The sequence below is a fragment of the Nipponia nippon genome, unplaced genomic scaffold (assembly GCF_047370975.1).
Source record: "Nipponia nippon isolate SJK-2023a ecotype South Korea unplaced genomic scaffold, ASM4737097v1 scaffold_1, whole genome shotgun sequence".
In the NCBI taxonomy this organism is placed as follows: domain Eukaryota; kingdom Metazoa; phylum Chordata; class Aves; order Pelecaniformes; family Threskiornithidae; genus Nipponia; species Nipponia nippon.
In genome coordinates, this window is record NW_028262290.1 from 144,645,295 (window position 1) to 144,666,749 (window position 21,455).

The 21,455-nt window shown below is 38.6% G+C and overlaps 1 protein-coding gene across 2 annotated transcripts in view; it reads right to left on the reverse strand.

The window, feature by feature from the left end:
• CUBN (cubilin) overlaps nucleotides 1–21,455 on the reverse strand; it is a 148,811-nt gene that overhangs the window by 24,975 nt on the left and 102,381 nt on the right. For both annotated transcript variants that reach the window (XM_087775875.1, XM_087775882.1), the window contains exons 47-56: nucleotides 21,262–21,402; nucleotides 19,323–19,504; nucleotides 17,599–17,770; nucleotides 16,422–16,628; nucleotides 13,164–13,313; nucleotides 12,177–12,298; nucleotides 10,073–10,298; nucleotides 7,849–8,036; nucleotides 5,359–5,515; nucleotides 3,683–3,832 (exon numbers count right to left, since the gene is read on the reverse strand). In XM_087775875.1, coding sequence (XP_087632001.1) covers nucleotides 3,683–3,832; nucleotides 5,359–5,515; nucleotides 7,849–8,036; nucleotides 10,073–10,298; nucleotides 12,177–12,298; nucleotides 13,164–13,313; nucleotides 16,422–16,628; nucleotides 17,599–17,770; nucleotides 19,323–19,504; nucleotides 21,262–21,402 — 1,695 coding nt within the window. The remainder of the gene's footprint in view (nucleotides 1–3,682; nucleotides 3,833–5,358; nucleotides 5,516–7,848; nucleotides 8,037–10,072; nucleotides 10,299–12,176; nucleotides 12,299–13,163; nucleotides 13,314–16,421; nucleotides 16,629–17,598; nucleotides 17,771–19,322; nucleotides 19,505–21,261; nucleotides 21,403–21,455) is intronic.

Genomic DNA, 21,455 nt, shown 5'->3' on the forward strand with positions numbered 1-21,455 from the left:
CCCTCTTTCTTTGAATTGCTGCATGTATTTGCTTTCAAGGCTTTTTGTTATCTATCTGCACTCTATTTATCATCTCTTGGTACCGCTCAGCATTGATACATTGACTCCTGCCTCCAAAGTTCACATGATAAGAGCTTCAGTTGTCCTTACATTACATTTTGAAATATGCCTTTGTGTTGTCTCCTTTCCGTTTAGCAGAAATTTCTGTCCAGTCTTATTATTCTCCATAACATCATTTCTTTGATACGATGCCTGCACAAAAACCTTGACCGAATTTGGGCCCCTAACTATCATCACTAATAATAATGTCCTCTTTCCATCTCTCTGTCTATAGCGATAGATTCTGTTTCATTCTATATTGAGACAGAACCTGTCTTTTTGTTTAAAGTTTGTAAAACTTAAAATAATGAGGGTTTGGTTCACAACTGTAGTTTCTGGTATAAATGGTAATACAATTAGTAATTACTAATGTAGGAAAAGTATTACGCAGATATACTCCTGTGAAACATATTAACCAGCTCCATAGCACAAGATACTATTTTGAAAGCAAGGACTTACAAGTCTTTCATATATATATCCTCTTTCAAAATAATCTATTGCAAAAGCTGTCTGTTTTCTGAATTGCCTAGTAACAACTGAGAAAGCAGACAGAGAAGACTCCAAAATGAAGCTGTGACCCTATCTCAGATTGCAAAATTACAGTTGCACATTTAAAAAAAAAAAGGAGAAATAAACAAGTTATTAAAACATTTTTCAGGTTGACATGGTATCAACACAATGCAGTTGTTTTGTATGGACAGCGTATAAATACTACAGATAGCAAGTCTACTAAGATAGATAAGTTTTTTTGACTAATTCTAATACATTAGATTTGTGTAGACCTTTGATCCAAGGAGGGAGGACAGACGGAAGACAACATTTATCACTGTTGCACAAATGGGGCTGAAAAAACAGACTCACCCCCATTTGTTTGGTTCTTTATAAAATAACCAAACACAACAATGTAGGTGGCACTACACAAAGCAAACAGCAACCTATGCAGCTTCGCAAAACAGGCAAATCAAAAGAGAGGTTCTGTAACCATATTCAGTTTGGCACAGGAAAAGACATTCTTCGGGCTGCAAGGAGATTACAGAGACTAAGCCAAACTCCATTCATAGGGTTAATCTTGCCTATGTTTTGCTGCCTAAGTCTTAAGTATCTTGTGTAAGCTATTGTCTATGGCTTCCTGGAATAGTCAATGGGTAATGAGTGAGAGAGGCCTTCAGAAGGCAATTCATTCCACCTGTACGACACGTTTGCTTTTTGGTTTAAAGCACTATTTTTTCACTTCACTATAGGAGGAGATAAGTCTAGATGATAAATCTAAATTAGATGTTTATTTTCAGGGGCTCAAAGTCAGATAAAAACATTTTTTCTACCTACAAAGCAGCAGCCAATTTAGATTAAATTTTGATCACAAAATCAACAAATGCAGCTTCCTCCAGTTCTCTCTTGCTCTGTTGCTTGCTATATTTAGTGCTTAATACATATTTAATACATAGTACATGTGTGTCATGTTCGTTTGGTTCCAGATACTGACACTGTATCACTGCTGTGGGTTAACTGCCTCATTTGGAGCCATTCTTTATGATCAGAACAGGCATCTCATCATAATTGAAAACATAACTACTCTACAGCAGAGATCTGTGACTAACCCGTGAAGTCATTCAATTTTGTACCAATGTGTCACTGCACTATAACCAATTACCTTCTGCCTTCTAATTATCTGGAAAAGATATCTCAACCAGTTAAAGTCAATGAGATATGTATGCCTTACAGGCATTATTTTAGTTACTTCATTTCATTACTAACCAACCATGAAAAAAAAAATTGGATTTCTTTTGAGAGGTCAAATAGGTAGTAAATTATGTTAATTGGACATGTAGCTAAACTTTAAAAACCCAACCTAGAACATCTGTACTAGTATGGTTAAGATTTTAAAGGCCACACTCAGCAACAAACTAAGCAGGTGCAGTGCTTCTTTGCACATGGAATAACTGGAAATGTTTTTAACAGATGCTGCCAAACATTGCTCTGCCTTTGCAAAAGAACTAAGGGAGTTCATGCTGGAAACCCATAGGCACATGTGCTAAACATATTCAGTGGGGCAGCTGAATACATTTTCACTTCTGCATGATAGTTTGCAAGATTGTGGTTTCAATCTTCTTTCCAATTCAAACCCAGGTAATTTCTCTTTACTGCAGGGTTATATTTTAAGATTTTGTGAAAAATATTAACAATCAACAACTGGAGAGTGTCATACTTCCTCTTTTGTAACCAGATGTCCTTTAGCTCATATCCAAAGTTCTTTTCTTTCATGTGACTAAGGACTTTTAGTTTGTGTAGCCTAAGGAAGCCTATAACAATAAAGGAGCAAATTGTCCTGCAAGAAGTAGAATATTTTTAGCATTTATTTAGGTCTATGTTTATTAGTATGTCTGTATCACTTACCTCTTTGCTTTAACCTTCTTAATAATAAAAGTTTGAGTTCATTTATAAATTAACTGAATGCACAGACAGAATATAGACACAGAGATGTCAAAATTGGCATAATCTGATTCAGCCTAATATTTAGAGTGTCTGCTGAATAATAATGTCTTCTACATCACAAAGAAATTATGTAATTTCTGTGGTTTACATTCCATTTAAAAAGAAAAATTCTTAAAGTAGCAGTTTGTATTGGGAGATGAAAAAACTGTTTCCGATAAAATCATAGTCATATCAAATCTTTGTCTCAGACCTAAAATTAAGTTTGGACCAGAATACTTCTGAATTCAAAACAGTTTGCACACTTAAAAAGAAAATAAAGGAAGCCTATTCTCTGACTTTATGATTTGGTCTGAAGAAAAATTCAAATTATGCACCCCAGGTTAGTAACAAATTACTCAAAAATCTCTTTGTCTAGGTGACTTCAAGGAAATCAAATTAAGATGGCCTCAAAATATGTGATGCCACCCAAGTAGTTGGGACACACTGGCCCCTCTGGGTTATCACATCACCTCCACCCATAAAAAATTTGATCCTATCAAAGTTGGGAAAGTTTTACCATTCACACCAATGAGACCAGGATATTATACCTGTTATTTCTTGGATAAATGCTGCCAAGTTTGAAAATCTCAAAAGTGACTTTTCTTGATAGGTATATACAGGGTAACAACTTTTATAGGTTTCCAGCTACTGTAGTCTTTCACCTAGTTTCACATTTATATGTTCATACATTCTTGTATAATACCTGAGTATATTTATATCCATTTTATCAGTTAGGGAAACAGAAACACTGAAAATCAAAACAGCTGGCCTAAGATCAAAAAGATTATAAGACTCGATGGCAAAAAAAAAGGACAGGAACAAACACCCAAATTGGCGACACTCACTCTTATACTCCACCCACCTGGCAAATTCCCAGCTTCATTGACGCGAGATATTCAATGAGTGAGATCTGTCTTCACTCTTCTGGAAGCCGTCAGTGATGCAAAACTGAACCCTGAAAACTATCTCTGTAAATGTTTGTCTGTAAATGATTTTCAGAATGGACCAGCAAACTAAACCATCAACCATTTTCCATGATAGAAGTCTGGTATGTTTTCAAGTAAGAAGTTACACTTCATAGTACATACTGAAATTATGAAAAACCAGTTACCTTCCAAGTGGAAAGTCTCAAACTCTAGAATCACCAGTGACTGTGGTCCCTGGTCTATGATATAAACGCAGTTCAAGTTGTTATCGTACTGACTAGGGTAGTTAGGAGAGACGATACGACCAGCAGGGCTGGTGAAATTTACTCCGCATCCTGCAAACATAAATAAGACATAGTTATAATCCAGGGGATAACATCATTCCGGTTTTGCAGTGAGAAAACCTATAATGTACACAAGGACCTAATCTCTCCTTAAGAGGCTGATCAAAAGACCAGGGAGAGTAGTATATATCATGATGGCAAAAGTAGGTCTTACACACACACAGAGCAGTGTTTTTGGGAAACATAAGGCCTTCCTTCCTACAGCCTCACACAATATCTTTGCATGTCTTGGATAAGACCAGGCCATAGCCCCTCAGCCCACTGACCAGAAGGACACAGCACTGCCGTTCTTATCGGTTTGGAGCCTGCACCTTTCAAAATCCCTTAGTACGTACAAATGTAGCTGAACTGGATAGGGAGTTATGGGGGCACATCAGCAGTTTAGCCTCATTTGAAAATACCCATGTTAGTGCAAGTGGTACCATTTTTGCTTCATGCCTGACAGCCAAGAGGATGCAGTCTGCTGTAGGGCCCTCTCTGGGTTGCTTTGCTACATGCAGAGGCAGGAAAGGATTGCCACCCAGAACTTCTCAAGCACACTGAACTGTTCATTTTCATGGAGCTCCTTCAGATCCTAATGACTTGCATGGCCTTGGGGTTTCTCTTTATTTTAAGCTACAGGCTTAAAAGAGTGCAGTGTACAGTAAAATGCTGGTATAAGGTTAGGAACAGCCATATGAAGCCTTGTGATTGTCTCCACTAAGAGGCTGTTAGTCATTACTGACAATATTAATGCAGACATAAAAACAAAAGCAGTTTCAGTTCAGAATTCTATATACTTCAATAGTGTCTTCCTCTAAACACTTCATTTCTCACTGTTTTAATCTGAATACAGTGAAGGGAAAGTGGTTTCCTTTGACAACATCCTACAAAAAAACCAAACAACCGACAGCAATTGAGCACTACCTCTTACATCTCTGGTGGGTCTGACCATCACAAAGTACAGGCCATGGTGAAAGAAATGGAGAGGCCCACCCAAGAAATGCTACTTGAGCTACATGAAAGCAAATACAACAAAGCAAAGCAAAGGCCAGAGCAGGTGGTGAAAAGACATTTCTCTTGAGAGCAGTTTATGTGAAGGACATGGGCTACATCATACACAGGACAAATTACCGCAGTTTCAGCATGTGCCTTGAAAAGAAGAACAGAGATAAAAATTCTAGAGGAGGAGCAGATCCTTTTTGCTTTTTAAGAAGATTATAGCTTTAGCCTCCAAACAGTTTAACTAAAGAGAAACAAATTCTTAAAATTTAAAGCCTATTCATTTCTTTTTGGCACACTGAAAAGGCAAAGGTGGCTAAGAATTGCTACAAAGTTATAGCTGCATGAAGGATCTTTGGCAAGTCCAACACTGGAGCACACAGTAGCTCCATTGCATTCAGTAAGGAAACTCTTGGTTTCAAAAGCTGGGCAGAGGCTTCAATGCCTTGTTGGACTGAGGTCTGAATTGCTACACACAGATCAAACTAATCCAAAATGGACTAATAGAGCAGCCATCTGGCTTTAATGTTACTTACTGCTTATGAAAGATGCAGAGAAACCTGGCCCAGGAGCATCCTGAGACTGAAATACTGTAGTTATCACATTGTTTGGAGCAACAACAGGATCAGGAGCTGAACTTCCACATCCTGTAGTTAACAAAGCTGCTTCTTCTTCATCATTTCCTCTCCACACCTGACAAACCCAGATTGGAAACGGTTTAGTGCTTTCAAAGCCCATGTAGGTTGTGGGAACTCCCCCGGGATTGCATATGCAACTGTTCTTTCCATAGACTTAGGGTTAGGATTCATCTCACACTGAATCTTAGAGATCTAGATTGGAGCTAATCACTCTCTGTTCACTCTACAGCCAGTGGAGACAAAAAGACTTCTCTGAGGAGTCAATCACAGAATAACTTAGGTTGCCAGGGACCTCTGAAGGGCATCTGGAGGTCATTTCCTTGAACCTCTGCTGATAGCAGAGCCAAAATAGATCAGGTCCAGGGAACCAGAGAAAAATATTTTATGCACATCATTACCTACCTCCATTTTGTCTCTGCTAGCTTATCTCCATACACTCTATGAATATGAATATCTGCATATACAATGAATTATTAAATGCAATCCTTCTATTATTCATAAGTCAATAAAAATCAAAGCTGTCGTGCTAGGGTAATATAGAGGCATAAAACTGGAAGATCTGGATCCTTAATATCTAGTCTTGCTAATCAAAAATTATTCCCATTTTTGTTGTTTTGCATTCACTTGTTCAATTACAAGTGTCAAATCATGTAGAAAGTTAACAAAAAAAAGAATATAATTCACAAAAAAATAATAAAGAAAAATATACTTTTTTTTTTTTTTTTTACTATTACTTCAACTGTACCAATAACCAATTTAAGTTCAATCAAACCATGCATTCAAGAAGCACATGCAGGTTTATGTAGGTATTTAAGTGAAACCCTCTTCAGGTAATTACTTAAACATGTACTTGAGGCTCACAGTTTAAGCACTGAATTTCAACACACATATAAAATGAAACATAGGCATAAATGTTTGATGTTTCTGAGTCCTTAAATAATTTCCTAAATCAGGATGTTTATTTCCAAGGATTTAAAATGTCTCCTTAAGAAAAAAGAAAAAAAATATTCTAATAATAAGTTTATTTTTCATCGATGTGTTTGAACAGTTTTTTTACTGGTACTTTATACCAAAAATATATTAAAAACAAATAATATTTGGTTTTTAAAATAATGTGTTTGAAAGAAGTCTAGTGGAACAAGAACAACCACATGAAATTGTGATTGCTCTAAGCAACCATCCTAGAAAGGGTTAGCCAAGGGTTAGTCTGTAAGTGTAGGCATATGAATAACCTCATTCATCTGGCCAGGTGTTTGAGGCAATGGATGCTCAAAGGATTAATATAAACAGTCCATGGCCTGGCCAAGATTTTGCAAAGTCACTATTGATTTTGGATTCCTCTTTCTTGGCTGCTCAGCTTGGAATGAATGGAAGAAACTTATACCTGTTCTGCACTTCTTCATGTCCAGACACCTTCATACATCTCAAACTGGACATTCAGAAACAGAGGTGGACATCACCAAAAATTTCAGATTTTTCTTCATGGAGAAAATCTCCAGTTGGCATAGTTTTGACCATGTCATTCCAGACAGTTTAGAAATTTGAAATTAAAGCATCTCTAGTGGGTGGCATTAAGCCTTTCATATTAGTGAAATTTATTGTAACATATTACATCAATGAATCAGAGGAGCAGGCTATGAAAAGACAAATCTAATAGTATTTTTTTCCACAGCCTTAAAAAAAAGAGTGCAACTGTCATTTGTAAGTTAGTTGGTACAGATCAGACATACAGCTGCTCAAGTCTTCCTACATGTTGTCAAATTATGTTTGCCCTTTACTTCAAGTGGGAGTTGTACTGCTGTGGAGAAAATGAGCACAAAACCACTGAACATATGCCAAATGCCTGAGAAAAAAATGACACTGAAAAATTCAAAGCATGTCCACTCCATTCTATTGATTTAAAAACAAGTGGTTCTTGACAACCTATGAAAGATAAGAATGCTATCTTTGTTTTTTGAGATAAAAAAAAGAAGGATTAGTGCAACTTGGACAGTTTATATACTTATAAAGAAGTTTTGTAGAATTATAGTGTCACATTCCTGTTTTTTTATTCACTGGAGTAATTGAAAAGGTCTTTTCCTTACATTATATTTCCTCATTATTTCCCGGTTCTGAAGACACATGTACTTTTTTCATATTTTTCATTTTTGGGGCAGCATGTAGGGTGATGGAGGTGGAACCTCAAGAACTGATAAAAATTAAAACTATATACAAGCCAGTTCTCAAGGCATACAGAAAATTGACTGTATTGGTGCAAGGATTTCAGTTTATACTTCCTGATTTTTGTCCCTTGACAATGCTCACTATGACATGATTGCAAAACAGGATTCTGGAATCATGACTTCTTAAAGCACTGCTCTGCTGATCTAATGCCAACAATTGTTTTACCTTCACATAACTGCTCTGGCAACTTCCATTGCTATCTGGGATCTGGAAGTTACTGTGGAAGTTCATCTCCAAGTGTTTGCTTTCATGCGTAATGATGGTCCATGTGCATCTGGTGTTCACGGGAAAGTTTTGAGGCCAGTGAGGAGACTTGATCATACCGTTATCTGAATGAATGATTCCACCACATCCTGGAAAAAATAGCAACAGGTGAGAGAAGTGTTCAAATGTTTCCTGTTGGTGTCAGCTTTGAATGGCTGCTTGCTTCTGTGGCTGCAAGAGTGAGAGAGGAAAGCCCGGACACCCGTTCAAATTTCATTTAGCCCCTCTTCTGCTTAATTTTCCTTCTCCCACCCCTGCAGCAGGGAGGTAGTTACACTCTAGAGATCTCTCTTTGTACTTCACTTTCTCTTCTTCACAAGCTCCTTCTCCTTGCCAGTTCATACCCTTTTGCTCTGGTCCACCTATATGCTGCTGACAATTAGGACATACAGAGAGTGAGGGTCAAAAATACATTAATGAGGAGCTTCTCCCAAGACTGTGCAGGTTCCTTCCCACACCCCACAGCATGCACATCATGACTGACAGCCATTCAGAGAAGTACCCTGGGGAAAAAAAAAAATCAATCTACTGCCAAATCCTTGTTTTCCTCACTCTGCAACAGGTTAATAATGCAGTTCCACGTGTGAATCTACTCAAGCTACATCCGTTTACCCAGGGCAAAATGGTGACTTCTCCTCCAGCCCAGGCAGCCCTGTGGATCTCAGTGGGATTACAGAGAGGGCTGAAAAACATGCCTTTAAAAATTGTTAACAGATTCATTTATAAGGGGGAATAGTTGGTCATGGCTCTGTGACAGCTCATGTTCTTATACATAATAAGTTTAGTTAATTTGAAACATACTTGCAAATACCATGCCAAGAATGATTTACTAGTGCTATGCGTACAGTACTAGCAACCCATTACTATTTCAGTGACGATGTAGTAAAAGGATGAATAAAGAGCAAAAGAAGCTTTATAACATTCTACTTCTTTTCCTCTTAATTAAAATATATACGTTAGCTTTAAAAGGAAGGTTTTATTTTTCATTCTGCTATGTTAGATAATGGCAATTGTGTTTAGAAGGATATGAGGCCAAGTTTTGCTCACACATACAGAATGTAAACCCAGAGATTCTCAGTGAACAAATGAGAAGAAAGCTGAGGAAAGGACACCAGGTATATAAAAAAAGAAATCTTTCACAGAGGGAATACCAACTATGCACATTGCACGTGTATGCTAATGTCTACTACATCACTGAAGAGTGGCCTTCCTTGCACATGACATTCCAGTGACAACAAGGAGAAGTGTCAAAAACCTGCTTGTGACAGCAAGCACAGACTACTGATACGTTTAAGACGACACTCCATCAACTGACTGTGTGAATACTGCTAGATCATTAACCGATGGAAAGCTGATCGGCATCAGCCAGAAGGTTTGCAGCTGGAAGTGACACTAGGGAACACATTGTCAGCTCTGTACTGAGGTAGAAAGGCACAGTGAATTCTTCCCTGCCACCAGCCAGCACATCTATACCTGCCTTCAGTCACCTCCTGAAGGACAGTGTACAAATGCTGAGCTACCGTTTGGGGTTTTTTTTCAATCTGGAGAGATGATAATTTCAACAGAGGGAAGGTAGCTTTTTAAAATGTCCCAATTCAATCCTGCATGTGTACCACCTTCCAAAGTGTACCAACATCTCCACTAAAGTGGAAGAGTTTTAGGCTGTTGTCACATGTGCTCTTTGAGAAGTTCTCTCTGCCTCTCTGTTTTGAAACTGAGCTCTTTCTAGTTTGAAGTGTTTAAACCAAATCAAACTGTGAAACAATTGTTATTCAAGAAATGAAATGTCTCATAGTCACTGACAATAGATACCACTGCTGGGAGGATAATGGGCATGGTATCAATTTACACATATCAAGAAACCGCCAGTGGGAGGCTTAAAAAGTATTAAATCGGTCCAAATTTGATTTCATTGTGTGAGATCAGACAATACTGGTGTAATACTTGACTTTTTTGGTGCTGGTTTCTCTGCGGAATGCTGAAGATGTTGGCATATATTTCTTTTGTTCTTTAAGAAGGCAAACAGAAGAGGAGGAATCCTATTTCATTTTGTGGTTGAAAAGTGCTATATAGGCATGAGGTACTACTATGTTAGACCTGACAAAACCAGTATTTTTTCTCTTACCTAGAGATTCTGCTGTCCATGTTGCATAAAAGCCACCTCCTTGAACTGAGTGATCAGAGTTAAAGATGACAACTAGCTTGCTGGAACCAGACTGAATAGTCCCAGGAGATGTGTTTCCACAATACTTTCCTATGACAGGAGACCCAGGAGAGCCGCCATTCAGGATAGTAACAGAGTCCCACTTACAAAGCAAATGATTTTCAACGTGGAAGGCTGTAAAAGTAAGCTGCAACACACAAAAGCAACATTCAGGAGCTAACACCAGCCACACCAGCAGAGGGGTTAGAGCAATTCCAGCCAGATCCCATAGCCATCCTAGCACAATGATTTCTGGGTATGCTCAGAAATCTGACCCTCACTTCGCCTTGATGCTTTCCTGCAAATATTGCTTGGAGTCTTGCCACTATAACAGCAGCTACTTAGTGTGAAGACAGAAATGGAAGAGGAACGCACAGGTTCAAAACTGGCATTATTGGGACTTAACCATATGTTTGAACCTAAGTATGTGCTTCAAAACGGTCTTGAATATGTGCAGGTGTTGAACCACTTTCCTGCTCTCAAGGCTTCTGGTCACGAAATCTGAAGTTGCACATTCAAATATAAATAGCTATGTAAGCAGAAAGCCTTGAATTTTTTTTCTTATTATTTTGAATCAGAATACTTAACAGTTGCTAAAAATATTGCTAGTTTCCATTAAATCTGAGAGAAACAGTTGCATGGTTGGTTCCTGTGGCCCTGGATGCATCACATAAATAGACTGGGCTGGGCAGGCAGTTTCTGACCTTGTCTCCCTCCCACACTAATGCCATTTGTCCTTGGAGGGATATGTACACGGGTGAGATTTCCAGTTCAAAGATTTAGATTACTGATCCAGTAGACTCCTGGATTTGTTGATGTTGAAATATTGATGTACACTAATGACTGCCTGGCCCTCTTCTAATAATTTTTTTTTGCCAGTTCCAGGATTGAGATCTTTGTAGAAAAGTTTAGCAAATACACAGTACTTCTTCCTGTAACTTTTGTGTGTATTCATTTCCAAAAGAACTCTGCCTGAGGCAAAGACCAAATACAAATTTAGCTCAAATGGTTTAAGTTTGGAACTTTACCAGCAACTGAAACTGGTGGCTTTTACTGGAAAAGGTTGGTCTGCCTTCACTGAGGGGGGCTGCTACTCAGTCTTTTTAAAATAGAAATTTACTTCCATCTGATTAAGATTAGTTCTGCTTTAAACAAATTTGCAGATTCAATAGAAATTTTGTGTTCTACTAAAATAATCCTGTATTCCTGAAATAAGTACCTAGGCAGTGGTCAGAATATCATGCAGCAGAATAATTAGGACTACGGGTTTGCATTTCTAAGAAATACTTTTGTAGTTGTAAATAAGGAAAACATGATAGGGAAATTAGTGAAAGACATGACATATGAAAATCTGCAATTTGTTTTGACAAAATTGCTTTTCAGATATTTTTCTGACCTGGATCTCAAATGTCATTGATTGGACCTGTTCTTCAAAGGATGAGTCAAATAATCCAGTGAGTGAAGTTCAGTTCTCCTTCGTCATAAAGGTGCTTAAATTGGTCTCTCAGCAGTTTGGCTCAAGAAAGTAGCACCTCAGGTAGCCCATTAATAGTTATTGGGAAACAAGAGTAGCATCTCATTGGCGTAATTTGTACCAGCAATCATGTTATCTTGCAGACTAACCATTAAGACACAAAAGTAACTTTCTAGTAGCTTGCAACTTTTCTCCAGAGATGAAAAAACTTCAGCCTCATGTTTATTCTCATGATAGTGAGAATATCCATGCACATCTAACAATATGAGTTATTTTAGTTTCCTAAACATAGAAAGTCATTGTTTAAAGGAGAAGTCGGTGCTATGTTTTGAGGTCAAGTTAGACTAGGATCCTTCTGCTTTTCAAAAAGCACAATTTAGTTTGGTTGTGTTATCTTTGTTTCCCTCTCTTCCTTAAGTAAGGCAGATGGGAAGATATTTCATTCCTCCACATTTCTGATTTTTCAAATTGTCTCAAACGTGTTCCTCAAGATTCAGAGGGTGCTTCTCGCACTGCCAGCTGTGCCCACAATCATGGCATTGTGTTACTCACAGTGATGGTTTCACCTTCAGGGGCTTCCAACAACCAGGAGCAGCGATTCAGGTTGCTGTAAGGCTCTGGGTAGTTAGGACTTGAGATAACTCCCCTTTCACCTGACTGTATACCACCACATGCTGAAGAAAAAAGTAACATTTCAGTACATTTTAGGAACTGAACACTGTAAGCAAATGACTGGAAGATTATTCAGCTTGTAATAGTACTAAAATATATTTAAGTTGGACTGATATAGATAAGGATGAACAATTTCTCTGGGAAAATCCAAGTTTTAAAATCTTCGTCATTGAATAGTGAGTAAACAGATGCAATGACCTTGAAACTTTGCATTTATTCTGATACTTAATATAGCTCTGCAGAACCTTTGCCAGCTGACACTTACTGCTGCCTCTTCCACCTTATCTTCCATTTATTTATCTCAGACTCCTAAGCAAACCAGTGCCATTCTTGAACGAACACAATCAAGTCAAAAACTTGCTGATGTGTCTAGATAAGCACCAAGGCTAAATTCAGCTGTGACAGGGAGAATAGTTGTGCTGGCATGTAAATGGCAAAGTGGTGTAATTTGCACTGATTTGGCTTTATGTGGATTTCAAAATGAGTGCAAAGGTTCAAGCAGCAGAATGCATTTCAGCCATCCTAGCACTCTGGAGGCCTATTTGAAGTAAGCCAAACTTGGCCGGTGTTACCTGTTACACCCCTATTCCCAAGAGCAACCAGCTGTTCTGAGTGTTGCACTGCATTGCAAAAACTCAAATGTGGTTCAGGGAATGGGAACAGTGAGGCAGAAAATAAATCTGAAAGTTCAATTACTAGCATATGTTTGCTTTAGATGGATATAAATAGTGGCAGGCACTGTGTAACTTTTGAGGACCTCTTTGAGAGTTGATCCCATAGTGTGTATTCTCAGCACCACCAAATGAATGGCAGCTTTCCCCAGAAGTGCCTCAGCCAGCAAGGGCAACAGTTTATCAAGCCATTTACCTTCAAACGTGTAATGGGCCAAGAATCCTTTATCTTCTGTGTTTTCATCGCTTACAAAGTGTACCCAGATCTGGGGGGCAGCTATGACTAGTGGCACAGATGGTGCAGCCTGACCACAAAGTCTGGATATTAATTCTCCATCAGCATCCCCTGAGTAAAGCAAGAAAAAAGTACACTTTTTGAATCCTAAAAGAGCTACAATATCGTAAAGGAATACATAGGGCAAACATCCATTTAATTTTGACTAGAAAACAGAGAAAAGTCCATATCACACTTAATAACTGATTACTTGTTATGAGTATAGGTAGAGTGCTGCAGTTCATTGCTGGGATCTAAATCTCGACAACGAGGAGTTCTCTCCAAAGCTGTATTAATGATCCCTTTAATATCTTGGGCTCCTTCTCTCCCTTCCCTGCCATCCTGCACGCTTCCATTTTGTATGACCTGTCAGATCTGAAAACACAGAAAGTGCCCCAAAACTGCAGACGTTTTGGGGCAGAACAGTGGAAGAGATTCCTGATCGCATGAAGGCCTATTGATCCTAGGTGTTTGTGACATCCTCATTAGAGTCAAGAGGGATTTTGAGTTTTCTACCATATAGGGACGTGCTTCATCCATGAACAAGCTGTCATTGCTGTATTAATAGCGGGCATCTCTTTCCTAGGGAGCTCAACATACCATTCTCTGTATGACAAAAAAAATGCCAGCATTTGCTGAAATCATTGAAACCTAAAAGGAAAGCACAACACAGGCCGTTGCACTTCTGTGACACTGAATGTTTGCTCATGTTGGTGTAAGCTCTTATCCGTCACATTGGTAGAAGTATCGGTTTCTGTTTATTACTGATATATTCTTGGGAGAAGGAAAATAACTGTAATAGTGACCCTCATGTCATCCAGGCAATGCTATTCCTAAGTTTACTTCTCCAATAACAGCAGGCTGCTGGTCTTAAAAGTCTCCATTCAAAAGCAACTCCTAGCTCCATGCAGAGTGGCAGGCTGTTCTTGCAAAGAAGGCAATAGAGCAGGAGGGATAAACTTTGGGTGCTCTTCAAAGCCCTTTCACAGTTATTCCAAGTAACATGGCTGAGTAACTTCATCTTTCTCTCATATATAGTGACTCAGCCACCATCTGAAATGCCTTGAAGCACAGGGATAAAAGATGACATATAATAAAATTTTATTAATGTAAATTACACAGAGAAATGCTAAAACCTGTCTTGTTAACACGCAATAAAAATGATACTGAGCTGTACAAGCAGAAGATGTTCGTGATAAATTATGGTTTGGGAAAAAATAGTAATAACTGCTTTGAGCACTAAAATGTGAAGTGTGCTTTTTCTTTTTTGCACTTCTTACAAGGTGATTCACTATGTGACAGATATGACCCAGGTTACTCAGTCTCTACAGTGTGAAAAGTGACACTAATCACTGCTTTCATGAATGGCTAGCTGGCCAGAGATCTAGACTGCTGATAAACAGAAAATGTAAACAGAAAGACTGTGCTGTAAGATTTGGTTCAAATTGAAGGGAATGGTCTGAAAGACAAAATCAAGAGTCTTCCACAAAAGCCAAAATTTAGGACTATATTTCACTGTAGCAATATGCTTAGCTGTATTACCATGTACAGACTACATGCACGTGCCTGATAATAATTTAATATAAACCCTTACCCTAAGAAATTTGAAATATTTATGTTTTCTATTTAGATTACATATTTCCCAGTGAATACACAAAGTCAATCCGCTGCTTTTTTTTTGTTGTTCAGTACCATTAAGTGTGTTGTATGGGTAACTCGAAAGAATTTTACACATCTTCCTGCCAATTGCAGGGGGGGTGGACTAGACGACCTTTAAAGGTCCCTTCCATCCCAAAGCATTCTATGATTCTATGATCTCATCTTCATTTGGGGTCTCTCAGGTAACTTACTTTTGAATTGGACATTTCCCCAAATTCACATCTGCTCTGTTGAGAGTCTTAAATAGCACCTGCCTGAGTTTAGTGACATTCTGCACTATTTACAGTGTTCATTAAACATTACTTGTCAGCATACACAGCTGAATTAGGGCATTCTGCCTTTGACATGAGACGGGTTGTGAAAGTGAAGATCCATTAGTATGGCCAAAATGAACATTATTATTTAGATGACAAAACTGTGTAGAGCAAACGAAGACTATGTTTTTCCTCGTTCCTTTGATTGTATTGCCTGGAGGCCTGAGGTTCACCATAAAGTGAGAGTAGTGGGAACTGATGACTAACGGACCAGGTATATTTTATTATTTTTTTCTCTGAGTTGTCTTTCTATTATTTCCCAGCTCCAATGCATATGTAGGAGGGAACTGTTAGGCTACGCAGCTATGCATGCTTTGGCTCTACACAGGACAAACCAATGCTATACAACCAAGTTCAAATTAATGCAAATAAGGATGTAACAGATTCCTGCACTCACACCCCCCCTCCCCTCCCTTTTAGAAATGATTTCCTGGTAAATTAGAACCTGCTCTCTCTGGCACTCACAGATACAGCCTCTCAGTGAAGAAGACAGCTGGAGCTTTCATACTACACTTGGCATTAGCTGAGTGACTTTCATATGACATTTCCAGTTGCTTGTTCTAAAGCTAAAGATGCTCAAATATGCAGAGATATTACTGGTGCATTAATCCTGTGATTGTTTTCCTTTTAAATGCTTTAGTCTATATTTTGTGATGCAGTCTCACAGGAAATATGGATTTGTTTTTGGAGAATCATCTTATAGATTGCAAAAGTGGGGTATGAAGTGGGTATGCAGCCCAGAGGCTGTGAATAATTAAAGCATTCTTTATTCCACTCTTGCTGTCCCTGGAGATATTTCAGGAACAGGGAGAGAATGGGCTGTGGACCAAATAAATTGTTTTGATGACTTCAGCTTCTCCTGACTGCCATCTTTCAAGGGAGATTAAGTGAAATTTGTATTGTCCCTTGTAAAAAGAGAGTCAGGTGTGTATTGCAACCACCAAAACAATTTACCCCCTCAAGATACCTATCCAGTTTTCCATTTTCTCCCCTGAAGAAAGGGTGACCAAATCCATGCATCCATTGCTCTGGCAGTGAAATCCCACTTCTGGTCTAGGAGGCAACATGGAAGGCATGCATGTGAACACTCTCTCAAATTTACAACAATCACTCTCTGCAAATATATATGAACAAGATCTGGCACGAACACAGTTGCACAACTGGAATCTTGATAGGTTTAATCCATTCTCCTGCTGAACATACAAACCTATTCGTAACTCCAGGTAGTCATACTGGCAGTCCTGGTGATGTTCCAAGTGGAAATCCTCAAAAGAGATATATATGGATGAATTATAGTGGGAGTGATTTTCAATGGTCCATTCGCAGTTCAGGTTACTTGTGTAATTTTTGACACCATCATAACCAGGAGAAGAGAAATTCCCACCTGCATATCCCATCAGGGTTCCACCACAAACTGCAGAAACAAAATGTAATTTATTTAAAAATAGTAATAATTCTTGTATGAAGAGAAATCTTGCCCCGATACATGCATGTCAGCAAGCATATGTATTGATTAGATCAGAACTTTTTCCATCTTCTTCCTTTTTTATAGTTTTTGCTGTGGACAAGAGAATTCTTGCTTAGTGTCCCACAATTTATTGGCAAGTCTTTAAAAACACATATGTAAAGCAAAGTAACAACAATTATTTGTGGTATCAAATAAAATATTTCAGCAGCACCATCAATACAAGAAACATTACTGAACATTTTGAAAAATCCCACTGCAGCTCCAGTTCAGCATTGCTCAGCCCTACCCATTACCTAATTCTAGACTCAAGATTTTTCGGGAACATACCCTCAAGAGCAGCACACTCATGCTACAGTAGGATGCTTGGAGGGGGCACAGTTGGAAAACCAAGTTTGAAAGACTCAGGGCTGTGGTAGTAAGGCTCTGTCAGCTGCCTCCTCTCTGGAGGCTGAGCTTGCAAAAGTAGGTTAGCGGCACTCTTTCGCAAGCTACAATAAATTAATTACCCCCCTGCGTAATAAAAAAGCACTTGAATTATTCAAGTTGTCTATGGCACTATGGTTTTTGGATCTTTTCATGGAATAAGGCCACTTCAGACCGTGTCTTACTCAAGACTAAGTACAAAACCATAAATCAGTAGTAAGAATAAGGAGTGTGATCCATAACAGAGGTTGTCCTTTCCACTTGAAGTTGGACATAACAGGCACATGAAGTCCATAACTCCCAGAGATTCCCCATTTTTTCAAGTCTTTTCAACTAATTAAATATATAGATCTATGCCCATCCAGAGATGTAAGGCAGAAAAAAAGTTATCAGAGAACTGTTTTGTGTTTAGGTCATTTTTGACATGTGCCAGTACTTTAGCTATGAAATGATTCACCAAAGATCAATCACTTAATTTAAAAACACACACTACCTGCATCTTCACTAGATGTGTATGACACACTGAAGCCTCTGGTTGCACGAGACATATCTGTCACCAAAATTACTTTCATTGTGTTTCCAGAGGATTTCACCTCAGTGCCTGGATTTACTTCACCACACAGCTTGGCCAGCCGGGGAGAGTTCTGTCTGAGGCCATTGTAAACCTGTTGGGTCAAAATAAACTCTTATGAGATCAAAATACAGTCTTAGGAGCATCTCCTGTATCATGTAACAGTGCTTCACATCTTCAATTCAAGGTTCATTGATGTCCCTCCCAGCAGGTTAGTTCCCAAATCTACTCAAAACCTTGGAACAAACTTTCATTGCCTTGAGTGGATGACGTTCTGAAGTAAAATATAAAACATACCTTGCTTATTTTGGCAAAACATAAATATATTCCCTCTCTCAAACTTTTTTTCTTTTTTAAACAGAAATTGAAACAGTTTGATTAGGAAAAACTGTATTTTAGCTCAATATTTATATCTCCAGTCACTTAATAATGCCAGCTACTGATCATATTAATTCCATTTCAAATGATTGTCTTTGTATTCTTCAACATCATCTTTATCAAAAATCTCCTCCAACATATTTAGTGCTGGTGGGCATTTTTTATTAATTCAAACATTTCACTTTTTGATGATCCAGATGCATTTTGCTCAGTTTCTTTCTTACAGCCTTTAGCCTAGGAGTTAATTTCCTTCTTTCTACTACTATCTCAGCAGTGCAAGTGAGGCAGAAATGATGTTTCCCACTGAGATTTGGAATATGTTAGAGTGCTGAAGGCACAAAAGCTGGCAGGACAGATCTTCCTTTAAGAGATCATGACTTCATTAATCGATAAAAAGCCAGCTCCCCATGGTCTGTCTAAAGCATCTGTGAAGGAAAACAAGGGGAAGATCATCTACAAATCACAAGGGAGAACTTCACCTCCTCACTCTTGTGCATGGGCTAGCTTCTGATCATACTAAAGCTAATTCCTGTGTTTGCACTGCTAATCTGAACAAATGCGAAACAGCTAAATCTCCCATTCCTGCAATTGCATAGAGGAATTATATATTTGAGGCATTTTTACATCTGACCAGGTCCAGTTCTGTGTGCCAGGTTTGATTTTTTTTTTTGCACTAAATAACCAAAAATCTAAAATAACCATGATAAAATAACCAAAATCTATCTTTCTGGAAATGGGAGGTGATAAAGAGGTAACCTTTCCTGGGTTTTCCCTGTCTTTCTTTCAGAATATGCAAGGTCTGACACAGTAGTAGCCATTTGTTGCAATTTCTAGCTTCTTCTCTTTCTTTTTATTTTTATTTTTTTTTAATTGACAACAATAAGTAACAACAGCAGTAACAACCTCCACAGTCAAAAGAGACCTGGAACTGACTGATGGACTTTGTGTCCACAGAGAAGAGACAGAGCTTTCAAAAATCCCAGAGCTTTTTTCCATAATGGATAAAGAGCAAATTCCAATGATTTCTTCAAGTCCTCCCCTCTGCCTGGACCATAATTTCAAAATTTCTATACTCTAAAACAAGCAGATGAGTTTAGATGCCCTACAGAGCTAATTTTCTCTCATTTATCTGTTTTCCCTGGATTAAATTATGATTTGTCTTAAAACCAGTTGTAGACCTATAAATAACATTTCAGCTCTATTATGTCCATTAATGCTCTATAAAGGGATTAGGAAGAGCATTTTCTGCCTTCACGCCCCATACTCACAGCCACGTAATCTGATGAGCACCTCCAGTGTTCTTCAGTTTTCATATCATTAATGGTTAGAGTCACACGTCGGCCTTCTGCCACTGTGATCCTCCATTCACACACTCGATTATGTGGGTATAGGTTCGGATAGTTGGGTGAAGTAAATGTTCCAACAGGAGCAGTAAAATCCCCACCACATTCTGAAATACCCAAATATTGGAACACTTCTTAGAGTAAAGCATTGCTTATAGAGTTATAGCAAAAATACATTAATAATGCAAGAAAAAGAGATTCTGAGAGCTTGATTTGATATGCTTATCCTGTCCATATGTTTGTCCAAACTACTAAGTTCCTGCCAGTCTTTATCACTCAGCCATAAATGTAGTTGAATATTAACTGAGCATAGCAACTCCTTTTAATCTAATTATTAATATTCCCTTATCTGAAGGGCTCATGCCAGGCTTCAGAAGCCTGAGTGACCCACAGGCTTTGATGTCAAGTGATACAAGCCTCTCGCTGAGGCAGGACTGAGACATTTCTGCCTCTCAGGTGACTGAGCAGAGCTACACAGACCAAGCAGCGCCTTAGAGTGCGTGTGATGAAGGATGTGTTTTTCCTCTGCTGGTTAACAGAGGTAGAGAAAAAGCTTTCAGGGATTTTAAGCAACACTTTTTCAGTACAGTTATTTTGTGTTTTTCCTGTCTTTGCTATGAATATCAAATTGTGCTCTGTGGAAAGAAAGGTCTTGGGTATAGAGTGCATTTTTCTTCTGAGACTAATGGTATAAATTTACCAGCTTACACTTGGTTTCCTTTTAAAATACAGAGATATAGTTTAATGGAGTGCAGTGGGAGAGTTAGTCCCTTTCCTCACCCTCACCCTGCAGAATAGTCTAATCTGTGTATCCACCTGCATTAAAGTTTTGCTAATACAGTTTCTCTTCTATGTTTGCATAATGGGGTCTGGGAGTGGAATAACATTCTTTTGGAGTTTGTTTCCCCCTCTGTTATTTTATTGCAGAAGCAAACACGAAGAATACAGAAGCTTTCAGCTGAGCTTTTAAATGAGCTGGAAAGAGTTAAGAAGGGTTGGCAGGAGATATTTTAAAGACCACTACCACAAAGAATTTCTTAACAAGTAGCCATATTTTGGCATTGCATGGGCACTAAAGAATGTGAAAGAGAAGTGTGAAGCAGGAGTAGGTCTATGTCCTTAGTCATGATCAGAGCAGCTCTTTGAAGTCATTGTGCTCAGGACAAGAGGCAATGGGCACAAATTGAAACATGTGAAATTCCATCTGAACATATGAAAACACTTTTTACTGGGAGGGTTGTTGAACACTGGAACAGGTTGTCCAGAGAGGTTTTGGAGTCTCTGTCCCTGAAGACATTCAAAACCCGACTGGCCACAGTCCTGGGCAACTTCCTCTACCTGGCCCTGCTTGAGCAGAGCAGTTGGACTAGCTCATCTCCAGAGGTCCATTCCAACCTCAATGGCTCTGCAGTTCTGCAATTCTGCTTAAAACCTATTGGTTAAAAACTATTGGGTTTAGGGAGAGTTAAGAACACCACTCACCTCAGAGGGACAGAATAACATACAGGAAAATCACAGCATTTCTTTACCTTCCTCATCATCAAGAAGGATGTGGGGAGGGTATGTTAGGACATCCCTGGACTGATCGCTGGACAGAAAAGGTGTGGAAGAGTGTGCTTCATTGTGTGAGACCTACCACTGATGGCAACATCCATTATAGCAGGAGACTGCTTGCCTCTCAGTTTCAGCTCAGCTAAGTAGTGATCAGAGAGCTCTGTTCATACTTCCCCCAGAGTTTAAATTTAAGAGCAAATACACACCACTCCAAGAATAAGTGATCTACAATATAATCTGTACTAGTGCAGTTATAGTCTGTGGTATATGTTGCTTCCCTGAAAGTAACTTGCAACCTTAGAAATCCAACCTTCAGTACTGGAGTCAAAGCGCAGTCTGAATCCTCGGGCATTGACTGATCCATCAGTGACAAACTTGACATAAGCAAAACTGTCAGAGGTGTCCACAGCATCAGGAAGAGTATTACCACAGTACCTGCCCAACAAATTTCCTGCAAAAATCAAATACAGGAAGACAATTTTATATCAATATATTATTTATATT